The sequence below is a fragment of the Opisthocomus hoazin genome, chromosome Z (assembly GCF_030867145.1).
Source record: "Opisthocomus hoazin isolate bOpiHoa1 chromosome Z, bOpiHoa1.hap1, whole genome shotgun sequence".
Lineage (NCBI taxonomy): Eukaryota > Metazoa > Chordata > Aves > Opisthocomiformes > Opisthocomidae > Opisthocomus > Opisthocomus hoazin.
This window is the reverse complement of record NC_134454.1, coordinates 53,772,060-53,790,532: the sequence shown is the minus strand read 5'-3', so window position 1 is coordinate 53,790,532 and position 18,473 is coordinate 53,772,060. Positions and strand designations below refer to the sequence as shown.

The 18,473-nt window shown below is 40.2% G+C and overlaps 1 protein-coding gene across 1 annotated transcript; it reads right to left on the bottom strand.

Annotated features, from left to right (window-relative positions):
- Window positions 1–5,007: 5,007 nt before the first annotated feature.
- Window positions 5,008–18,405, bottom strand: CZH9orf85 (chromosome Z C9orf85 homolog). The gene is made up of 4 exons (XM_075410748.1): window positions 18,253–18,405; window positions 9,253–9,359; window positions 6,193–6,306; window positions 5,008–5,476 (listed from the first exon to the last, which is right to left on the bottom strand). Exons 1-4 carry the CDS (start codon window positions 18,352–18,354, stop codon window positions 5,299–5,301), a joined length of 501 nt encoding a protein of 166 aa, XP_075266863.1. The 5' UTR covers window positions 18,355–18,405; the 3' UTR covers window positions 5,008–5,298.
- Between the last annotated feature and the right edge of the window lie 68 nt (window positions 18,406–18,473).

Below are 18,473 nucleotides of genomic sequence, written 5' to 3'. Positions count from 1 at the left end.
AAATGGAAGGTTTGGGGTTATTCTGCTTTTCTTGACTTGCAGCTTCATTTCACCTCCCATCCATCTCACGAACATCATCACTTCGAAGCAAGCAGTTTGTTTTGTGGTTCTGGCATCAACCCTGTTGCTCCTGCTGGGAATACTCCCAGAGTAATCTATTGTTACTGTCAGTCAGAGGCTGCACCAGCTCTCATTCATGGATACTCTTCACAGATTCTTTTCACATGTTATGTCACACTTGCTCATACAGGACTTAGGAAACAGCAAGCCAAGTGCAATGAACGTAGCTGTGACAAACTTGAGATTCAGAAATGCAAGGGGTCCTAAAAAAGAGAGATCTCAAGTGCTGCCATTCAGCAACATGCATAATCCATGTATTTTTTGTCTCGGTCTTCTGTGTTGCAGTTTTAAGAAAAATATTATAATATTTGGTACTCCTTTCAAAGCTCTTTTAGTTATGAGACTACACCAGACCCTTTTAACTTGGGTTTCTAAAACTATATCAAAGGCAAATGCAAGTACAGACGGTACACTTATCTGGAACTCGGGTCAAACCTTAATTATTTTACAGGCTCCAACAGGAAAATCTGCTACCCGAAATATACCAAATATTTCATTTCTAGTCTGTTACAGGTGATTTGTCTGAGAATGTGTTATCAGTCCCTAGATAGATCTACCTCACTTCAAACGCTAGTTCATTTTCAACTGTTTTGAAGTTTAGGAACTCTACGCACTCACTGTACGTGACAGGCACATGTATGCAGAGCACATACTTCCTTTCTCATACACAGTTTTGTCTTTTAATAGCTTTCAGATAAAAGGTAGGCAGAAGAATGAAGTGAAACAGATGCTGCCAGTGTGCATGACCAGCTCCCCAAACATCTGATTATTAACAATGTCTCTCCATGCTACTTTCACACCTCTCCTCATTAACTCTGTAAGTCAGCCTGATGGTTCCTGTAAGCTGAGGTAGCTCTGCATTTTCTACTAGCATCAGTTTACTTGTGAGAATTCCTAACAAAGAACACACGTATAATTGTAGGGATAGAGGGTTACAAGGTGGCTCACATTTGACTGCCTGCTAGATTTTCCTCTATTTTCCTTGCTAATGCTATGATTTGCATCTCAGCATCCAAGTACGTACCCATTACAGGGGCAAAACAAGCCATCCTTTTCCTAATTAACCAGTAGTCCTACAAAGATTCAGAGGCTGGTATTAGTTTAGTACTTTAGAGCAATACAGATTAATCATCAGTCAAGACAAGAATAGAGGAGCCCAGCCCATGCAAACCTAGAAGCAAATCACTGGGCAACATTTTTTCTGTCGCCCGATACTTCAAACATTTGATGACAGAATGTCTCAGAGATGCCTGCGAACTTTGACAGAGAAGATGGTTAAGGAATTATGCTAGGCATTAGCACCATGCCCATACCGGACTCTCCTCATACCGCAATGAATACCAACTCTCCTAAGAAATCACTATATATGGGGATTTGGTTTTCCGGAAACCTGTACAAGTCACCAATGACCAGTTCTGACAGCTCATGTCTATGACAAGCACTTCCCCTTACGAAGTAAGAATCATCTTGCACGCCTGCCTCACACGCACTGCCAGTCCATTATCTAATTAATTACTGCCAGTATTGAGTCACACTAAGTGAGAATGGGTAAAACTTCTCAGGACAATCAGTTAACAGGAATACAACCCCATCAGCAGCATCACTGCATCACCTTTATTCTTCAGATGACTAATTATTAACATCTATCATTCTGATCGTCAGTAATGTATTCGGTAAGGACACACAAGTTTCAGTTAAATTCCCCAAACCCCAAGTCAATCATCCTAGGTAGATTGTTTAAACTGCATCTCACTATCCTGCAGGCATGGTGGTATTATTATTTCCCCTCATTTTTTTTGGGAAAAAAAATCATTTAAACATCATAAAACATCACACTACATCATAAAACACAAATTCATTATTCTTTGTGAAAGAAGCGGTAGAAACTTTTCAAATTCTCAATTAAAAACTTTGAAGACTGTTCCTATTATGCAACTGCCCTGAAGATTTTCTCAGAAATCTCTTTGATCTCCTTCCTTTTATTTTCTCATCTATATACGATTTTACTGAAGAGTGTTTAAAGGGGTCCTGCCCCTACATAATCCTCTATTCAAGAAGTTCTCCACAAAGAAAAAAACACCTTGAAATTCAGAACTATTACTTAAAAGTCTTAGAAAAACAGTATCTTACTGTAATTTCAAGTATGTCCTAACTTCAGACAAAACCAAACAAGAAAACTAAAATTGTTCCTTTTATTCATGTTAGAGGTTGTCTTCAGTAAAATACAAACTCCTTTCTCCTAAAATAGCAAATGTGCCCAAACTCCAAGCTAGCAATTTTTCAAGCTGACTCACAACCATCATCATACAGGATTTTAGCTGCAGCAATCATTTCCAGCACAACCATGGCTATGACCAAAGACAAAACGCATGCCAGAACAAAAAGCTGTCTTCAGAGAGGCTGGACCGACACCAGCCAGCCACCACTGCAGCTGTACTCGCTCACAGTGCAGTTCCATCAACTGCAGGATCAGCTGCCCACCTGAATGCCCAACAAAGCGCTCATTGTGTGACATGGAGATGCTAACTTCAGCCAACGTTTGTGTTTTGTTGCTACACTTTGCTCATCTGTGTGGCATTGCTCTTCCCCAGTACTGACAGGCTGTGTCACCACTTTGAGAAGACAGCCCTTCCCCTCATTTTCTCATTATAGAGCTCCTGCTAGTCCCATGACATGTTTTCCTGTTGTCTCAGGATTTCCTCTCACCTTTGGGCAAAGGGCTAGGCCATTACCTAATTTTTCCAAGTGGAAGAACATTTCCCGTATGTATGTCATTTTCAAAAGCCAAGTTCACTTCTGATGACGCTCATGGTTTCCCCTTCAGAGACCGTTTCTGAAGCTATCCCCAGATTACTCATTAACTCCCCTCTATCCTCCCCCTTTCCCCCCTCAGTCATCTGCAGTGTGTGGGGAGGACAGTCCTTGTTCACTCTGTCTTCATCAACGTTAACTGGCAGGACAACAGGCAATGTCACACTAAGTCAAACGTCACTGCGATCCTGCTGTGAGGACTTATCTGTCAATGCAACGTGACCTTCAGACCAATTTCCAGTCACTTTTGAACACACCAGACAACCTCCTTTTTGCCACTAAGCATCTCTTGGTAATTTGCAGCCTCACTGATACTTTTAAGATAAACCATTGCCCTTCTACAAATTTTAAACTTCTGAATTTCTTGGGTTTTAGTAGGTGCAGTTAAGTGAAAAAAACAGTATGTTTAGTCACAAAATAAGTGGTTTAGCTTATAAACAACATGTTTATAGAGGGGGTGGAGAAAGGAGATGGGTTGTTTGTGTCATCAGTCCTTGTCCTTTGTGACTGCAAAAAACTGTGTAATAAGCAACCCCACAAGGAGACAAAATACCACCTGAACACTTGGTAAACCTTAGACTTTGTGTCAATGAAAAGCCACAAACCCCACAATGCATCATGAGAACACAGAAGACCAGCAGAATGTTTTTCAGTAGTTCACTGCTAGTGGTTATCACAAAACACTTAGCAAAAATCTACCTATGCAAAAGATCTACATGGGACAGAAAAATTCATATAATCCTAGGGAATCAAATTCTTCAACACCAGAAGGGCAGCATGAAAAAGGAACACCACCACCACAACAACAAAAATGAAAACAAAAAACCAAGCGGAATACTGGTCCTTAGAGATCATTACAAAAGCATGTTTTAGATATTAAGATGTAAACTTACAAATAGCTGAGAAAAGGTAAAGGGCTGTTTTAATTACAATACAAAAGTGAAAGACAAATTTAAATGAAGATAATAAAAGAAAAAACTTACTAAGGCCTTATGTGTAGCAACAAGCACCTACACAGTTAAGAAAAAGCAGTAAAAGCTCACTGTTCCATGACTGATTACAAGAATATTGCTGTTGCTTGTTATCGTCAATACTAAATAATTAACTTGTCCTTTAAATCAGAACAGTTTCTAGGCTATTAAGTGCTGAATGTCTTAGCACTTCACAACTTGGCAACTAGATTTTCTTTACAATTAAGGTCAACTACAGCAGCCACAGGGTGGCTCTCTCTACCCAAAGGATAAAGTTTCAGTATTCCCCCCACTGGAGGGCGGGGGGGGGGGGAAATAACCCTAGTGCTGAAGTCCCTCACAATTCGTTTGAAGAAGTCAGTCTGGGAATCAGATTTCTCCGTGCTCACTACTGCAAATCAGGCAGAACAAGAAAGCAGATGTGTAGCTGTTACGCGGTTAGTAAAAATGGCACAGTATATTGTCATAGGTTAAACCATTTAATTACCAGGAAGCACTTCTTCAGCTTTATTCATAGAGGTAGTAGACAATACAGAAGAAACCAAACCATCCTGAATCCCGCAAAAGGTAGCTACTGCAAATTCAGTTAAGTTCTTCCTAAACCTTAATCTGCATTGAAATAAGCCCTAGAAAGAACTGAAAATCAGGAAGAAAGTAGCTATATAAACATCACTACACTACACAAGCGTTTTCGTATCAGAGCAAACTACATTAGACCTGCAAAGGAAAAGAAAGTGTGAGACCCATTATAAGAAATTCTAAAATGTCTTTGGTTTTTTTCTTTTCAAAACATTAGTAGTAACAAGGTCACAAATTTGTAATGCATACCTATATATGGTAAATAAGCATTAACTGCTTACGAACTGTACTGGTGATGGTATTTAGGCCCTCTTTTTTTGCAAAGAAAAGAAACAACAAGCATAAGGGTAATGACCACTCGGTATTTTGACCCTGTTAGGAAACTCATTGACAGAAGTCACAAATTCTTTCCTCAGCAAAATATTACAGCTGGTTTAGCTCTTCCTTTTTATGACTAAACTCTGTATGTATTCTAGACTTTCATGTAGCTTTCCAAGTGGCAATACAATGGTCAAATAATATTGAATTTGAAACAATCACACAAAGAGACTTTATTCCAGAGAAACAGGGTGTTGTTACATGTGTGCATGAAATAACTATGCTTCAAGATTCAGTTTCTGACTCTCTTCACAAAACATTTTCCTCTTAATACAAAAAAATATTTATTTATACAAAACCCCCAACAAGCATCATAATACACAGTGCCAGCATTTGACGCAAGGACCTTAGATGTCAAATCAGGTTTTCAGAGCAGTTTAAGGCAAACATTGGCTTACCACTTTTGATTGCATATAGTTTCTTGTATAAATTCAACCTTTTACATCTCTGTCCTTTCAAAACTCATACTTTTAAATCGTTCTTCTAGCACATCAGAATCTTCATCACTGTCTGTATCACTGAAGTTTGTATTAAAATCCAGCTCATTCTCCAACTCACTGCTCTCTTGGCCATTTTTAGTAGTCACACTCTCAGTTCTGTCTTGTCCTTTATCAATGCTGCAGAAAGCAAGAGTATGTTATCACCACTCACTTTTGGAATTTATTTTTCTTTTAAACAAGTATGGGATGGAAGGTAGAATATTCTACTGAGGATGGAAGGGGGTGGGAGGTGGGGAGGAGGAGGAGAGGGACAATAACCTAAAGTTACTTTCACGTTGAACAGGAAAGATATAAAAGATAGTAAAGGAAAAAGAGTCTGCAAATTAAAAATATGTATATATGAACAGTTTGACCAACTAACCAACTCCTGGCCGGTTGTCACAAACTAGTAAATTAATACGGGATGCTCAACAAAGAGAGAACTCTTGCAAAAAAATAAAAAAAACCAAAAGCCTGCTAAATATATTGCTGTGACTGTGTTTAATATCAGCCCTTGTTTAGTTTTTCTGTTCACTAGTAATTGAATCACCAAATGACAGACAAAATGCAAATTGGCTTACACACATTTTTTGATGCTGTATACCAAAAGCCATTTTGAAGTGCTTTGTTCCTAAGGAAGATAAGCAGTTTACCCTTTGGTATTGACATCAACAGGCATTTCACCCTTAATTTCAGCAGACGAAAGTGAGGGTAATGACACCTACTGATTCCTGTCAGGATTATTCAGACTATGGCACAGTGTCCAAAAGCTTCTTGGCAGTTTCCAAACAAGCTTTATTAAAAGCAGAAGAAACACTGCAGTACTGAAAATATGTAACCTATGAGCTACTTACGGAATTACTATTTCTTCCTCTTTTCCACATTTAGCACAAACTTCTAGTTTAGCAGCACACGGTCGACAAATAATATGGTAAGGATCTTTTACAGTCTTCTGGAGGCACTTCACACTGTGAAGAGAAAGACATCATGATTAAAAAAATGTTTGTGGACACTTACTAAACATTCTGTGTTCAATGACAATATAGACACATTCTTCCAAAGAGAAGCAACATGTTATAGACTAGTTTCACATGAAACAAATGGTGTTTTAAGAATCAGCACTATCAAAATCACTGCCAGTCTTCCCTCTCCTTTAACTTTTTCAGCAAGAATTATTAAAATAAGAACTGAAAAAGAAACATAAAATCAAGAATTTTTACATTTAAAGGCACAGAAGCAACATTTCTATTCATTTCAGTAAGTAGTTTTACTTTAAAAGCTACATAAATTCTTCTTCTGGTTTTAACAATAAAAGAAAGTAAGAATATGGTATGAAAAGGGGCATGCATTTTACAAATAAAAAGCTTTCCATTCAAATACTACGGTGTCTTCCTCTTGCACTTCTCAGAGTATAAACAAAGCCAGTACTGGACTTCGCCTTCTGTGAACACAAGCCTGCATGGAATTGTATTCTGAACAAATCCAACCTAGTTAGAGGGTTTTGGCTATTTCTAAAATGACACAGCTTAACATTTGGCTGACATGTGTAAAGCCTTGTATTTTTGGAGAAGAGAACCCAGAACTATACATCCCACGTAATGCAGCTGTCCTAAAAGACACACTTTCTTGGTTCCTCAGGCACTCAAAAGATTTAGCATACAGTTCTGAACAGTGGATTTGCAGATTTGGCTAAAACAGGCTGAAGAAAAATACCAAGTGCCTTTGCATGCCTTACAAGGAGAGATGCACTAACTAGCATCTAGTGAAACAGTATTTTTACACACTTTCTCAAACCACTATTGTCTCCTCCCTACTATCTTCACGTAGGCTCTGCTAAGCTTTCATTTTTATGATGTGCACATCCAATTTCTTAAGAAGCTGTAAAATCGCAAGAATTGTTGTGAGACACATTTGACAAAAGCAAGGTTTGAACTGCCTAGTGTTTCTGGTCTTCCCTTCTCTCACAGGAAAAACCTACAGTTAGATGTCACTGGAAATACCTGTTCAGTTTGGAGGGTTTTTTTCTTTCTTCTGTGTTGAGTTTCATTAGTATTAAAAAATGTCTACAGCTCTTCCAGTACATGTCATACCAAACAGGGGCGCTATCAATGCAAGGTGGATATAGGATACACTTTTTTTCTTTAAATAGTTTAATTTTTAATAATTAAATATTTGAAATAAAAGTAAAGTAGGGATAACATGGTTGTACTAACAATCATAATTTTGAAGATGTTAAAAAACTAAAAACAAGCTGAGGTACAGAGAGGTCCTCTGTTCCCATCATCTGTGATGTGAAGAGTTCCCTTTTTTTTTCCATAGTCACATTTTTAATGTCTATAGCGTGTTTATTCCACCTAGAAGCTTCACCCATTGAAAATCTTCATAATCTTGCCCTTTCAGAACAATGAACCACTCAGCCATTCTTGCTGCTGTATGCTGGGCTAGAAACCACCACCTGTAGAGCTAGAACGGTCTGCAGCTCAATTTATTCATTCAAAAATATGACAGAAAACATCACATATTTTGTCATAAGCAGCTGTGCCACAATGGCACTTATTCCATTTCAAATGCTCCTCTGATTTACACACTTTTTGCCTGCTTATTCTCCTTTCGGGGTAGGCAGAGACAAAAGAAACAGATCCACCATCCCATGATTTGTTACAGCTCATCCCTTTTAAACAGGATGCACACAGTCATTTGAGAAAGAATTAAGAGACAAATCCCAACTTTATTCACAGTAACGAGAACAGAGACGGTTTACTCTGAGAACCAGTGAGACTTCTACCTAATCAATTTTTTTTTTTTACATGAAAGGGTGAACTTATTTGCTAAAACCAAAATATTTGGTCCATATGGTTCCATATTAAAAAGTAAAACTTCTCACAAGTGGTGGATATAGTATGAAGAAACATTCCTTCCCTTTTAACCTACTGAAAATCAAAATAAAATACACTGTCATTCAGGGAACTGCACACATACATTTACAGAACCTCTTCAAACAGTTCAAAAGCATGAAGAAGTAAGAATATTCAGAAGTATGTAACTGAGAACAACACACAAATATAGAGTGAACTGCTCTGATAAAGCTGGCTGCATCATACACCACAGCCCAGCTGTAGTTTCTTTGAGTTCAGCATCTCATTGTTGAAACACTGGCTGTGTCTGCAGCCACAGAGATAAGGACCTCTGCAGCTGAGCCAGTAAAAAGGAAGCACAGAGTATCCACATCAGAAAATTAAAATAATTTATAGGTTTGTGACAGGTTATTTATCGCCTTTGCTATGTACTTATCCAAGAACACTTAATAGAGAACTGTATGCAAACAATGCTAAACATTTAATATTTAGGACTATAGCTTCATATACAGAAAGAGAGAACATTCCAAGAGGTAGTGAAATGCATGTACTGCAAACATTTTATGGTAATTGAGGCCTCAGTAATGCTGAGAACAGTGTTGCTGATGAGTTTTGATATGACACAAAATTAAAGCCCTCCTCTCCTCATTTCTCTGCGAGATAGTCTTTGTGAACTACAAAAGTTAAGAGATATACAGATTCCTCTAGTATTGACTTGCAATGAGGCTCTGGAAAATTGTGTTACAACTGGCTCAGGTTTGATTTTTTGTTCAGGATGACACACAGATGGTTTTGGAAACTTACAGGTCCACAGTTCAAGCATTTCAACAGTGAAGAGGGAAGCGGCTGCTTTTCCACTGTGTTTCCTTTTCAGAAGTTTAAGATAAAAGACTAAGGAATTAGAAAACTAACATTGCATATATACTGTCATTACAGACTCCAAATTTGAAGGCTGTCATATAGTAGTAGCTACTACTTGTGAGTTTCCAGAACTAGAATATTTTCCAAAAAGTTCACAAACTACGCTATTAGTGATTAACACAAAGCGGCTTAACTCACCATTTTTTAGGTTTTGATAGTAGTTTGTACTTGCTGAATTTTACCCGCCACTCCAAGATACCTTTGCAATGCTGACACACTCCATCATGCAGCTTAGCATTTATTTTCTGAATAAGTAAATAAAAATTAAAATAAGAACATATTGGAGATTTCCTACTGAGTATGATCTTGCTTGGAAAGTGTTTCCACCCATCTTGTTATTAATACAGTATTTAGAAAGACATTTGTTTGATATTAACATAAGCATTTCATATACATTTACTGCTAGTAATTTTCTTCAGTGGAAAGAGTGCTGAGGTAGTCTTTTACCTCGAGGCAGTCTTCATTATTATTATCATAATTTTAATATTTTTAATAGTAGTACTTAATTATGTTGCCATATTGTTGCTATTGTCTTCCAAAGGAGACAACTCACAAGACTTAACATTTAACTTACTATTTCTCAAGCTAACGTTATACTACATACTTTAAGTAAGTAGTCTCAGGATTTTTTCTCAGATCACAATGAAGTAGAATCCACACATTATTTGCAGTCAGATCATTCAATGTCTCTTTCACCATAAATTTCCTTGCTGAAAAACACATTGTTGCTCTCAGGTATCTAAGATAAAATCCTCAAAATGGTCATTTAAACTATGGTATACTTTCAAGACAAAGCAAACTGTACCTTAAGATCTTCTACAACATTTTGTGTTTAGTTCACTCAGGAACACAAAATTTTAACTGGCCAGTACCATTTGCACAAGAGAAGTTATTCTGAGATGCGAAGTAGTAGCAAACCACACTGCAACAACAAGCAATATGTACTAACAAGCAATATATATATAAAATATATTATATATATAATATATATATAATAACAAGCAATATATACTTGCACATTCAACCTACTTTTATTTCTTCTCTATCTGAAAGAGTCAGCAGTAACTTCATCTATCACACGGTTATGTGCATTCATTCAGAACTTTAAAAATAGCTATGTCACAATTTTAAAAACTGCATATAGCCAAAAAAATTCTATTTTGCCTTTTCTAAGACAGCATAAAAATGGCTACCACACCAAATTTACACTATTAACATGGTCTAAAACACATCTATATCTTCTAACACCTGAAAGTTCATTGGAACAGATTCTGCATTAATTGGGATTAGAGCTTATGTTATTCTTTTACAAATAAACTGAAAAGTTGTTCTATGTATACAGTAGCTTCTGAAGTAATTTCCTTTTTTATGACCCACAAGAGCTTCTTACTACTCCAACACACTAGGCAAAAGAACAAGCCTAGCTTTAAAAATACACTATCTTATTCTATTCTGAAAAACCTATGTGGCATAGGAAATGCTACTTACGAGTGAGACTATACCATGGGACTCGTTCTCCATTGTTTCCATTTTTATCAAACTTCAATCATTCAGTATGAGTTTTCCCATGGTACAGTTAACTGACGGTGTGCTATTTTTTGGCTGGTTCAGTTAAAAGACACTGAACTCTTTTTCAAATGATTGAATACAGACGGTGTGTTAAAAAAAAAAAAACAAGAGAAAGAAAGAAAAAGAAAAAAGGTTTTGCAGAATGCTTGAATATTGAACACAGAAAGCTGCAGTTCTGATGTCAGCCACGCATTATGAATTAAATTTTCCAAGAAACACAAACATTTGGTTAATGAGGAAACTTTCTGAAAGCAGAAAATCACTGGTAAGTTCTCAATAGATAGCTGTTAAAGGGCTGGCAATTCAAACTGCTGTCAGCACTGACCGTGTTAATTCTTTCAAAATTCATGCAATTTGAAGATAAGCCTCTATTTCAGTGCCTGACTAGCACCAAGTAAGGCTCCAAGTAGTACAGCCTGAATAAGCTTCTAATAACCTGCTAATTAGCCCCAACTTCCCAGTTCTCCCTCTCACTCTCCTGATTTGCATTAATTAATAATGCAGGAGGGGAGAAAGACACAAACACTGTAGTTTGTATTCCCAGGTGTTCTTTATTGCGATCAACTATTTTTAGCATTGCTCAGGCAGAACCCAATAAACATCAACAGACTGCAACAGTTTAAGCTAAAGAGAGCTGGCTGTCTTTCCGAAGGGAGCCAGCTTCCTTGCTGAAAAGTACCTCGCTTCCAACAATACGCCCCGACATCACGGCTGGGCACAGGAGCCCTGTTACTAAGTGATGCAGGGACAGGCTCAGCAATGCGTAATGCACTTGGAATGCAAGAGGCCCCCGCTCAGGACTGCATGTGGCGTAAACAGAGCAGAAGAACAAAATAGGAACTGCTCTCACCTCTCATCTGAAGGAAATCCAAAGTTTGTCAAACAAGCAGCCTATTACAAATTCTGCTAAATATTTGCTATAGAACAAGGAAATATGGATAATTATTATTAATGGAGCTTTATAAAGCTCTTTCCCCTCCCAATATGCTTATCATCTGGCTCCAGAATATACAACAATCATACAGTGATACATTTCTTTTTTTGTTGTTTTTTTATCAGACAAACTTAAAACAGAGGCCATCCCAAATTCCAACGATGCCAGTTCGTGTTACTCCTACTACAGATCTTTGCATGAAAACACCACCTCGCAGCAAGGCCAAGAGACTGGTCATGTGGCATGAACACTGTATTACTGGGAGTTCTTCGCCTTCGCTTCAAACAACAAAGCCCTGCAGCTTATCCGATGCCCTCCTCGCGAAGATTAGTCCTCCCTCTATATTGACACATTGTTTCACCATTGAAAAAGGTCTCTAGAAGGCAAGTAACACAGCTCCAAAGTAAAATAAAGTTAATGTAATTCAATTGCACAGGAACAATCACATTATCCACATAATGGCAACGAATCTCTACCAGAGCTGGTTTGTGTATTTAGATCACTTCTGCACCGTCACATTTGAACTGTTCAGTCTTCTTAGTATGATCAGCGACACCTCAAATATCCAGTGCAAAGATAAAGACTAAGAATATTGACCAAAATGCTGCCGAAGTGTCTTTCTGACACCAGATTAGATTGTAGCTATGAAGACCACATTTCTGTGTAACTTAAGATCCTGATTCTGGCATAAAGATACCTGGACTTTTCAGGCCAGTCACCTGTAGGACCATAAATCTTACACAGCAGCTCAAAGAAACTACGTGGTACCAGCTCAGGAGGCAACAACTGGAAGAAAGACAACAGCTGTTAAGTTCCAATTTCCTCCTTCTAACAGGCACACATGCAGCACAGTCTCTTCCTCCCCTCCAGCAACTTCCTGTATTTTTTACTCATTGTTAGCACTTCAAGTATGGGGTGGTGTAGTTAATCCTTGGCTCAGCATATCCGAGTATGAAAAAGATACAACTCTACAGTCCTTCCACCGGGCTGTTGATTTAGAAAGTTGATATAGAATGATGGATTGGTGTAAAGCAAGCAAGCAGGGAGATCTACAGACTTTAACCTTGACTTTTGTTTGTCTTCTGTGTTTCTTTTGCTCAGAAAAAATGCCTGATACTTAAACGTTACTATTACTAACAGATAATTTACTGCAGTTTTCTACGCTAAATTCACTATTTCCTTTGATCAAAAGAAAATATCATATCACTTTCAAAAGCAATGCAGACTTGAAGAAGCAAGGCAGGGTGTCCCAAATTAGACTTGGATAAGCTGTTCTTTCAGATTTTTGAAATCTCCAAAGAACGTGTGACAGTAAGCTCTCATAGCAAACTGGAAGAGAAACTTTCCTGGTATCTCAGTTCCCAGCCAAAATGGGGAAGTTATTAGTTACATAACGGAAATCTCTCTTCTGCTTACTCTTCCTATTAGTATTCACTTTTTAATGTATCTTGCACACTGTTTAAACTTTCATATATATGTATTTTCTTCCTTTCACCCACTTAATGGCTTGTTTTCCTTTAAGCATACAAAAACCCCAGCAATCCACACAAAAACCTGAACAAGGTTTATCAACTTCATTATTCCCTTCCAACGTTTCTGCTCGGCTTTTACGTGGGTAGTTAGCTCTCATACACAAACAAGTGGTAGTGCTTATGGTTGGAAACGGATTTCTTGGTGTGATAACTAACCTGACAGGTCAGATTCTGTTTCTGTCAGCAGTTTTTCCTATTATTTTTTTTACATGCTCATTTCCCTGTTTTAGTCAACAGCTCTTCCCTCTCTTCTTTTGCCATACTTCCCTCCAAGGAAAAGTGCAACTCGTCCAGCACTTGCAGTATGTCTGTGTATTGTCCAGATAAATTTCAGTTATGCAATACAGACACACACAACAGGCTTAAAGTATAGTCACAAAATATTCCATGTGTATATTATATACACACTGTCAGGTCAACTGCATCAACGAAACAGCATCCTCTGTATGCTCACGTAACCCAACATTAAATCATTTAACAAGCCACCAAAAGCAGTTCAGCATGTATTAAACACACACACCTACACCTACTAACATGACACACAAAATCACCCCTAGCTTAAGCTAGCGTTAAAGCACTCACAAGTAAGATGTAATGATGGGGTTTCAAAGCAGCCCCACTTCTTTTCAAAGAAGCCTCACTGTCTGCTTGGAAGTTTCTAATTATGTGTGAACCTATGGGTATTTTCATTTACTCTATTGGAAGTAGACTTCTACTACTGAGCACACACCACTGGTCCATTCTGGTGTAAATGAATGCAATGTCAATGTCACCCACAAACTTCCTTGTCAGAAGCACAGGCGATGCTGCTTCATTCATCTAGGCTGAACGCAGCATTTCTGAATAACTACACTTCTCAGAAAAACAAAACTCCACAGGATCTCCAGCGCATGACTACAAAGCAGTTAGAGTAGGTCAGTGCAGACTAACAAATGTGAAACCATGATACGAGACACCAGCTCTTCAGGGTTCTAACGCACTTCACAGGCTGAAATCAAGTCCCCCAGAGAGCTTCACTTGCTCCCATGCTGTATCAGTATTACTCTGAATTCCATTTTCTACACAGATATTTTCTTATATCTTTCTGAAGAGAGGTATGCTTAACATTTTAACCAAAGTCTTAAAGTCTTCTGTACATCCATACTGGTTACATATGGATGGCTACACAGCTAGCATTTAAGTCCTTTTCGTATTTCACTGCTATGGACTCTCAAACACAGGAAATCAAAAGCTTTCTGTAAGCCCAATTCCAAATGGTCATCTTGGAGACCAAGATGTTTAGTTTTTTTCAGATCAGTGACCATGGACCTGAAAATATGCAAGTAAGCAGCGTGAGAATGTACACACTTGGAAAGACCAACAGTCAGCTCCCATCCTGTTCCCCACACAGAACTGAACACGCACACACACGCTCTCTCTCTCGCTTGCTCTCCCTCTCCCTGCCCCCTGCCACCCCCCGAGTTAGGTTAGAGTCCAGAACAGATACTATGCTTGCTCCTCTTCTTAAGGCTGTAACCCAGGCCTGAACACACTGCTGAAGCCAGACTAACAGGGGTGGCTAGAGAGTAGACTTCAGCCTACCAAGCTACTCTATGCCGCCAGCAAGAACAGAAACTAACCAAACTCCAATACTGCTATCTGACAATTCCAGCTAGCCATATAGCTAACCAAAATACTGGTTTATCTGTATCTCCCCTCTGGGCTTCAAGTGAAGAAGAGAAGGCTGCGAGGGGACCTAATATATACTTACAAATATCTGAAGGGTGGGTGTCAGGAGGATGGGGCCAAGCTCTTTTCAGTAGTGCCCAGGAACAGGACAAGGGGCAATGGGCACAGGAAGTTCCGTCTGAACGTGAGGAAGAACTTCTTCACTCTGAGGGTGACGGAGCACTGGAACAGGCTGCCCAGGGAGGTTGTGGAGTCTCCTTCTCTGGAGATATTCAAGACCCGCCTGGACAAGGTCCTGTGCAGCCTGCTGTAGGTGACCCTGTTTCGGCAGGGGGGTTGGACTAGATGACCCACAGAGGTCCCTTCCAACCCCTACCATTGTGATTCTGTGAAGTCACCATCACTAACTCAGCATTTAAGCTCTGCATTCACCTGTTCTGTTCCTACTGCCTTTCCACAGTCTTGATCAGTGTCTCCACCAAAACAAGTTATTTATCCATACAGGCAGCTGAAGAAGTAGCTGACATCAACACGATGGCAATGCTGAGGTTCAGAGTTAATAACCTCCAAAAATTAGGGAAATGTGGATTACCATCTGGGGCATCCTTAATGAGAGGAAAGAAATGGAGAAACAGATCAGTCATTTGGATGTAAATATGAATCACTTCGTGGTTTACCATCTTATTACCACGGAGTTCTAAATGTTCTCATTGAATGCTATTTGCTTTCATCTCCAGAACTACTCCATCTTCCTTACTGACTTATGTAAGATATTTTACGTAAAAATTGTATCTTCGTAACATAATGTATATTCCTCAGCTCAGTCCCACAAACAGCTGTTCTGGAATATACTGTTTAAAGCAAGCACCCATAGCATATTCCAAGACTCAATAACTAACAACGCAGCGTGTCCTACCCTGTCCTGGCTCTTCCTTCAGTACATCCTAGGATGCAAGCTTTCCCAGCACCATTCACCCAAACACAGCAGACCGGCGGTGTACTTTGCTGCAAGGGCGTTTCACCTCAACTAGCCTATCCCAGAGTAACGCTGTAGTAAAGACTGACCATTAGCGGAAAGACAGATGGATCTTTCAGTATGTTATGCAAGTAATCAGATCCATGGTCTTTAAGATTAGAAAATGGATGGCAAGGTCAGTGTTAGAGAGCACAACACTTTTCAAAAAACCACAAAATAACCAGGTAATGACTGCCAGCAGGGAAAAGTCAAAAGATTATGAGATAAATATCCTCTACGGATACTGCTTCACTGAGAGATGCAGCAATAACACTGCAAACTCAACTCCACCCACAGTACAACCTCAAGCTACCGTAGTTAATATTCAACACTGCTAATACAGTGTACAAATGCAGCAGCATGAAAATTTTAAGCTAAAATGCATTCTGCAGCCTTTCAAGGTAGTATTGCATTGGACAGTGTACAACAGTAGTCCAAGACAGGACAACTACCTAAAAAAAATTTTTAAAATTAGAAGTGATTTACAGGAGATCCACCCTCTTTCAGCAGCTCTGAGCATTCTTCTGATCTACTGAGCTAGTGAGAGGTGGAAAGGAAGAATGCCCTTCTCCTGTATCAGTCCATGTGATCAAACTCCTACGATTTCTTCCTTTCCCTCATCGCACCTTGAACGCCTGTGGCATGTCTGATCATTCAGGACTACATAAGACAGAGATGCAAAACAGTCATCATTCAGCACAGTCTGTATCTAAACTATGACATTAATCACCACTTAGTCTTTGTTAGTCTAACTTCTTTTCAAATTTCTCAAATAGCAGTATCAGGCCTAGTCTTCGCTAAAAAGACCCCTGCATAACCCTTAGCACCAGAATTTGTACATGACAGTACACCAAAGGAAAAAACGCATCCTTTCCCTTTACACACACTATCTAACCCCGTAACAGGAAGCATCTTCTTCAAGAAGCTTCTTCCTTGTGTTCAGCCATCTCCACGAACTGGCAGGCACAGTGAGAAAAGAAATCATTTGCTTGAAACAGAAAGGTAAAAGACGCGGTCCCATATCACAGTTAATTGACCACAGTGAATCTTGCCTACTTTCAAAAGCTTTTTTAAAAAAAAAATGTTTATTTGTGTGCATAGTACTATGTAGCCAGTTCTGTATGACATAAAATACTAAAAAAGGGAAGAAAAGCAGCCATGTGGGTATTGAAGTGATTAATTCAATTACAAAACTGATGTCAGAACTCAGTTTCTCTTTGAAGACTTTCCTGATAGACCAACTCGCTACGATAATTTTTTTTGCCTGCGTGTGTAGAGGCCAGAGAGGAAAATACCCTCCTATCAGCAATCATGCAGTGACTCACACAATAAATAACACCAGTGCTGCTTAGAGCCCCAGGAAGGCAGCCTGTTCAACCTGCAGCACCGGTCCTACAACACCTGATGGGAGGAAAACCACCCAAAACCCAAACCTCAACCTTTGGTGCCACTGCTTTAATTTAGTCCTTTCTTGCCCTCCTCTCAGTTCTTTTTGACAACCCAGTCAAGTTCGCTAAAGGGATATTGATGTCACAGCACTAGCACCAGATAAGCCTCTTCTAGAATACTCATCTAGCATTTTATTAATCTCTTCCAGTTTAGCCTGTAACACAAAGGTCCCACTTTCGTGTTGTTACTGCTCAGGCACACTGCTTGGTCTTCACCCTCTCCCACACTCCTATTACGCTACCACAGCTACCAGCGCAGAGCACGTTCCAAGAATATATGGCAAACCGTTACCTCTTCCTCGCTTAGAAACAAAAAAAACACAATGGTCTTTTGTAACAACCGTGTGAAAATACCAAACCCTGGTAACGTGCGTAGCAAAAGCACCGATAAAACAGCTAAAGACGTGTTTCTGCGTAACTACTCGGAGAAGCCGCTTAAGGCTTTTTTCAAAGCCTTAAAACAAACACGCGGGCTTTTTTTAAAGTTGTTTCAAAAGGACGCAGAGTGAAAGCTGACATTCACACGGACGACGGGTGGAGTTGTTCAAAATAAATTCTCGGGACCTCAAGAGGTCTGATGTAAGGCCAGGCAGCTACCAGCTCGGAGCAGAGCAAACAGCTCTCTCCTCAGGTAGGGGACGTCCGCTTCCCGCCCTCACCGCGCAGCTTTACTCTGGTCCTCCCCGTGACAACTCCCCGGCTCACGGAGGGCCTTTCGGGCCGCAAGCTCACGACTCACGCCCACGCGGGCCCGGGCGGCAGCCGGCTGAACGGGCAGGCCTAAGGCTCCCCCGCCGCCAGCGCAACGGGGCTCCCCGCCTCCCGCAGGCATTCGCTTGCAGCCCCGCTGCTCTCCAGGACACCCCGCCAGAAGGCCGCAACGGGGGCCGGCCGCGGCTCCCAGCCCCCCGCAGCTCCTCGCGCTGCCTTTCGCCGGGCGCGGCCGGGCCGGTGCCGTGCCCGCCCGCCTACCTTCCGCCGCGCGCTCGTGTCGTACTTGTCGTTCCGGAAGGCGCGCGCGTTCTGGTAGCGTTGGGGCCGCGTGCGCGACACGTTCCCCTTCTCCGAGCTCATCTCCCCCGCCCCAGGGCGCCAGCCACCGGCGGCGACACCTGACCCGGAACTGCTCCGCGCTCCCACCTTCCCGCGGCCACTCCGCCTCGCCATTGGTCCGCAGCCGACGTCTGTATAAC

Excerpts from the sequence above, each read along its gene's own strand:
- CZH9orf85 (XM_075410748.1), bottom strand. The coding sequence starts at position 18,354 with ATGAGCTCGGAGAAGGGGAACGTGTCGCGCACGCGGCCCCAACGCTAC. Across the intron at positions 9,360-18,252 it reads ACACGAGCGCGCGGCGGAAG|AAAATAAATGCTAAGCTGCA; the intron begins GTAGGCGGGCGG and ends TTACTTATTCAG. Across the intron at positions 6,307-9,252 it reads CTATCAAAACCTAAAAAATG|TGTGAAGTGCCTCCAGAAGA; the intron begins GTGAGTTAAGCC and ends TTCTCTTCACAG.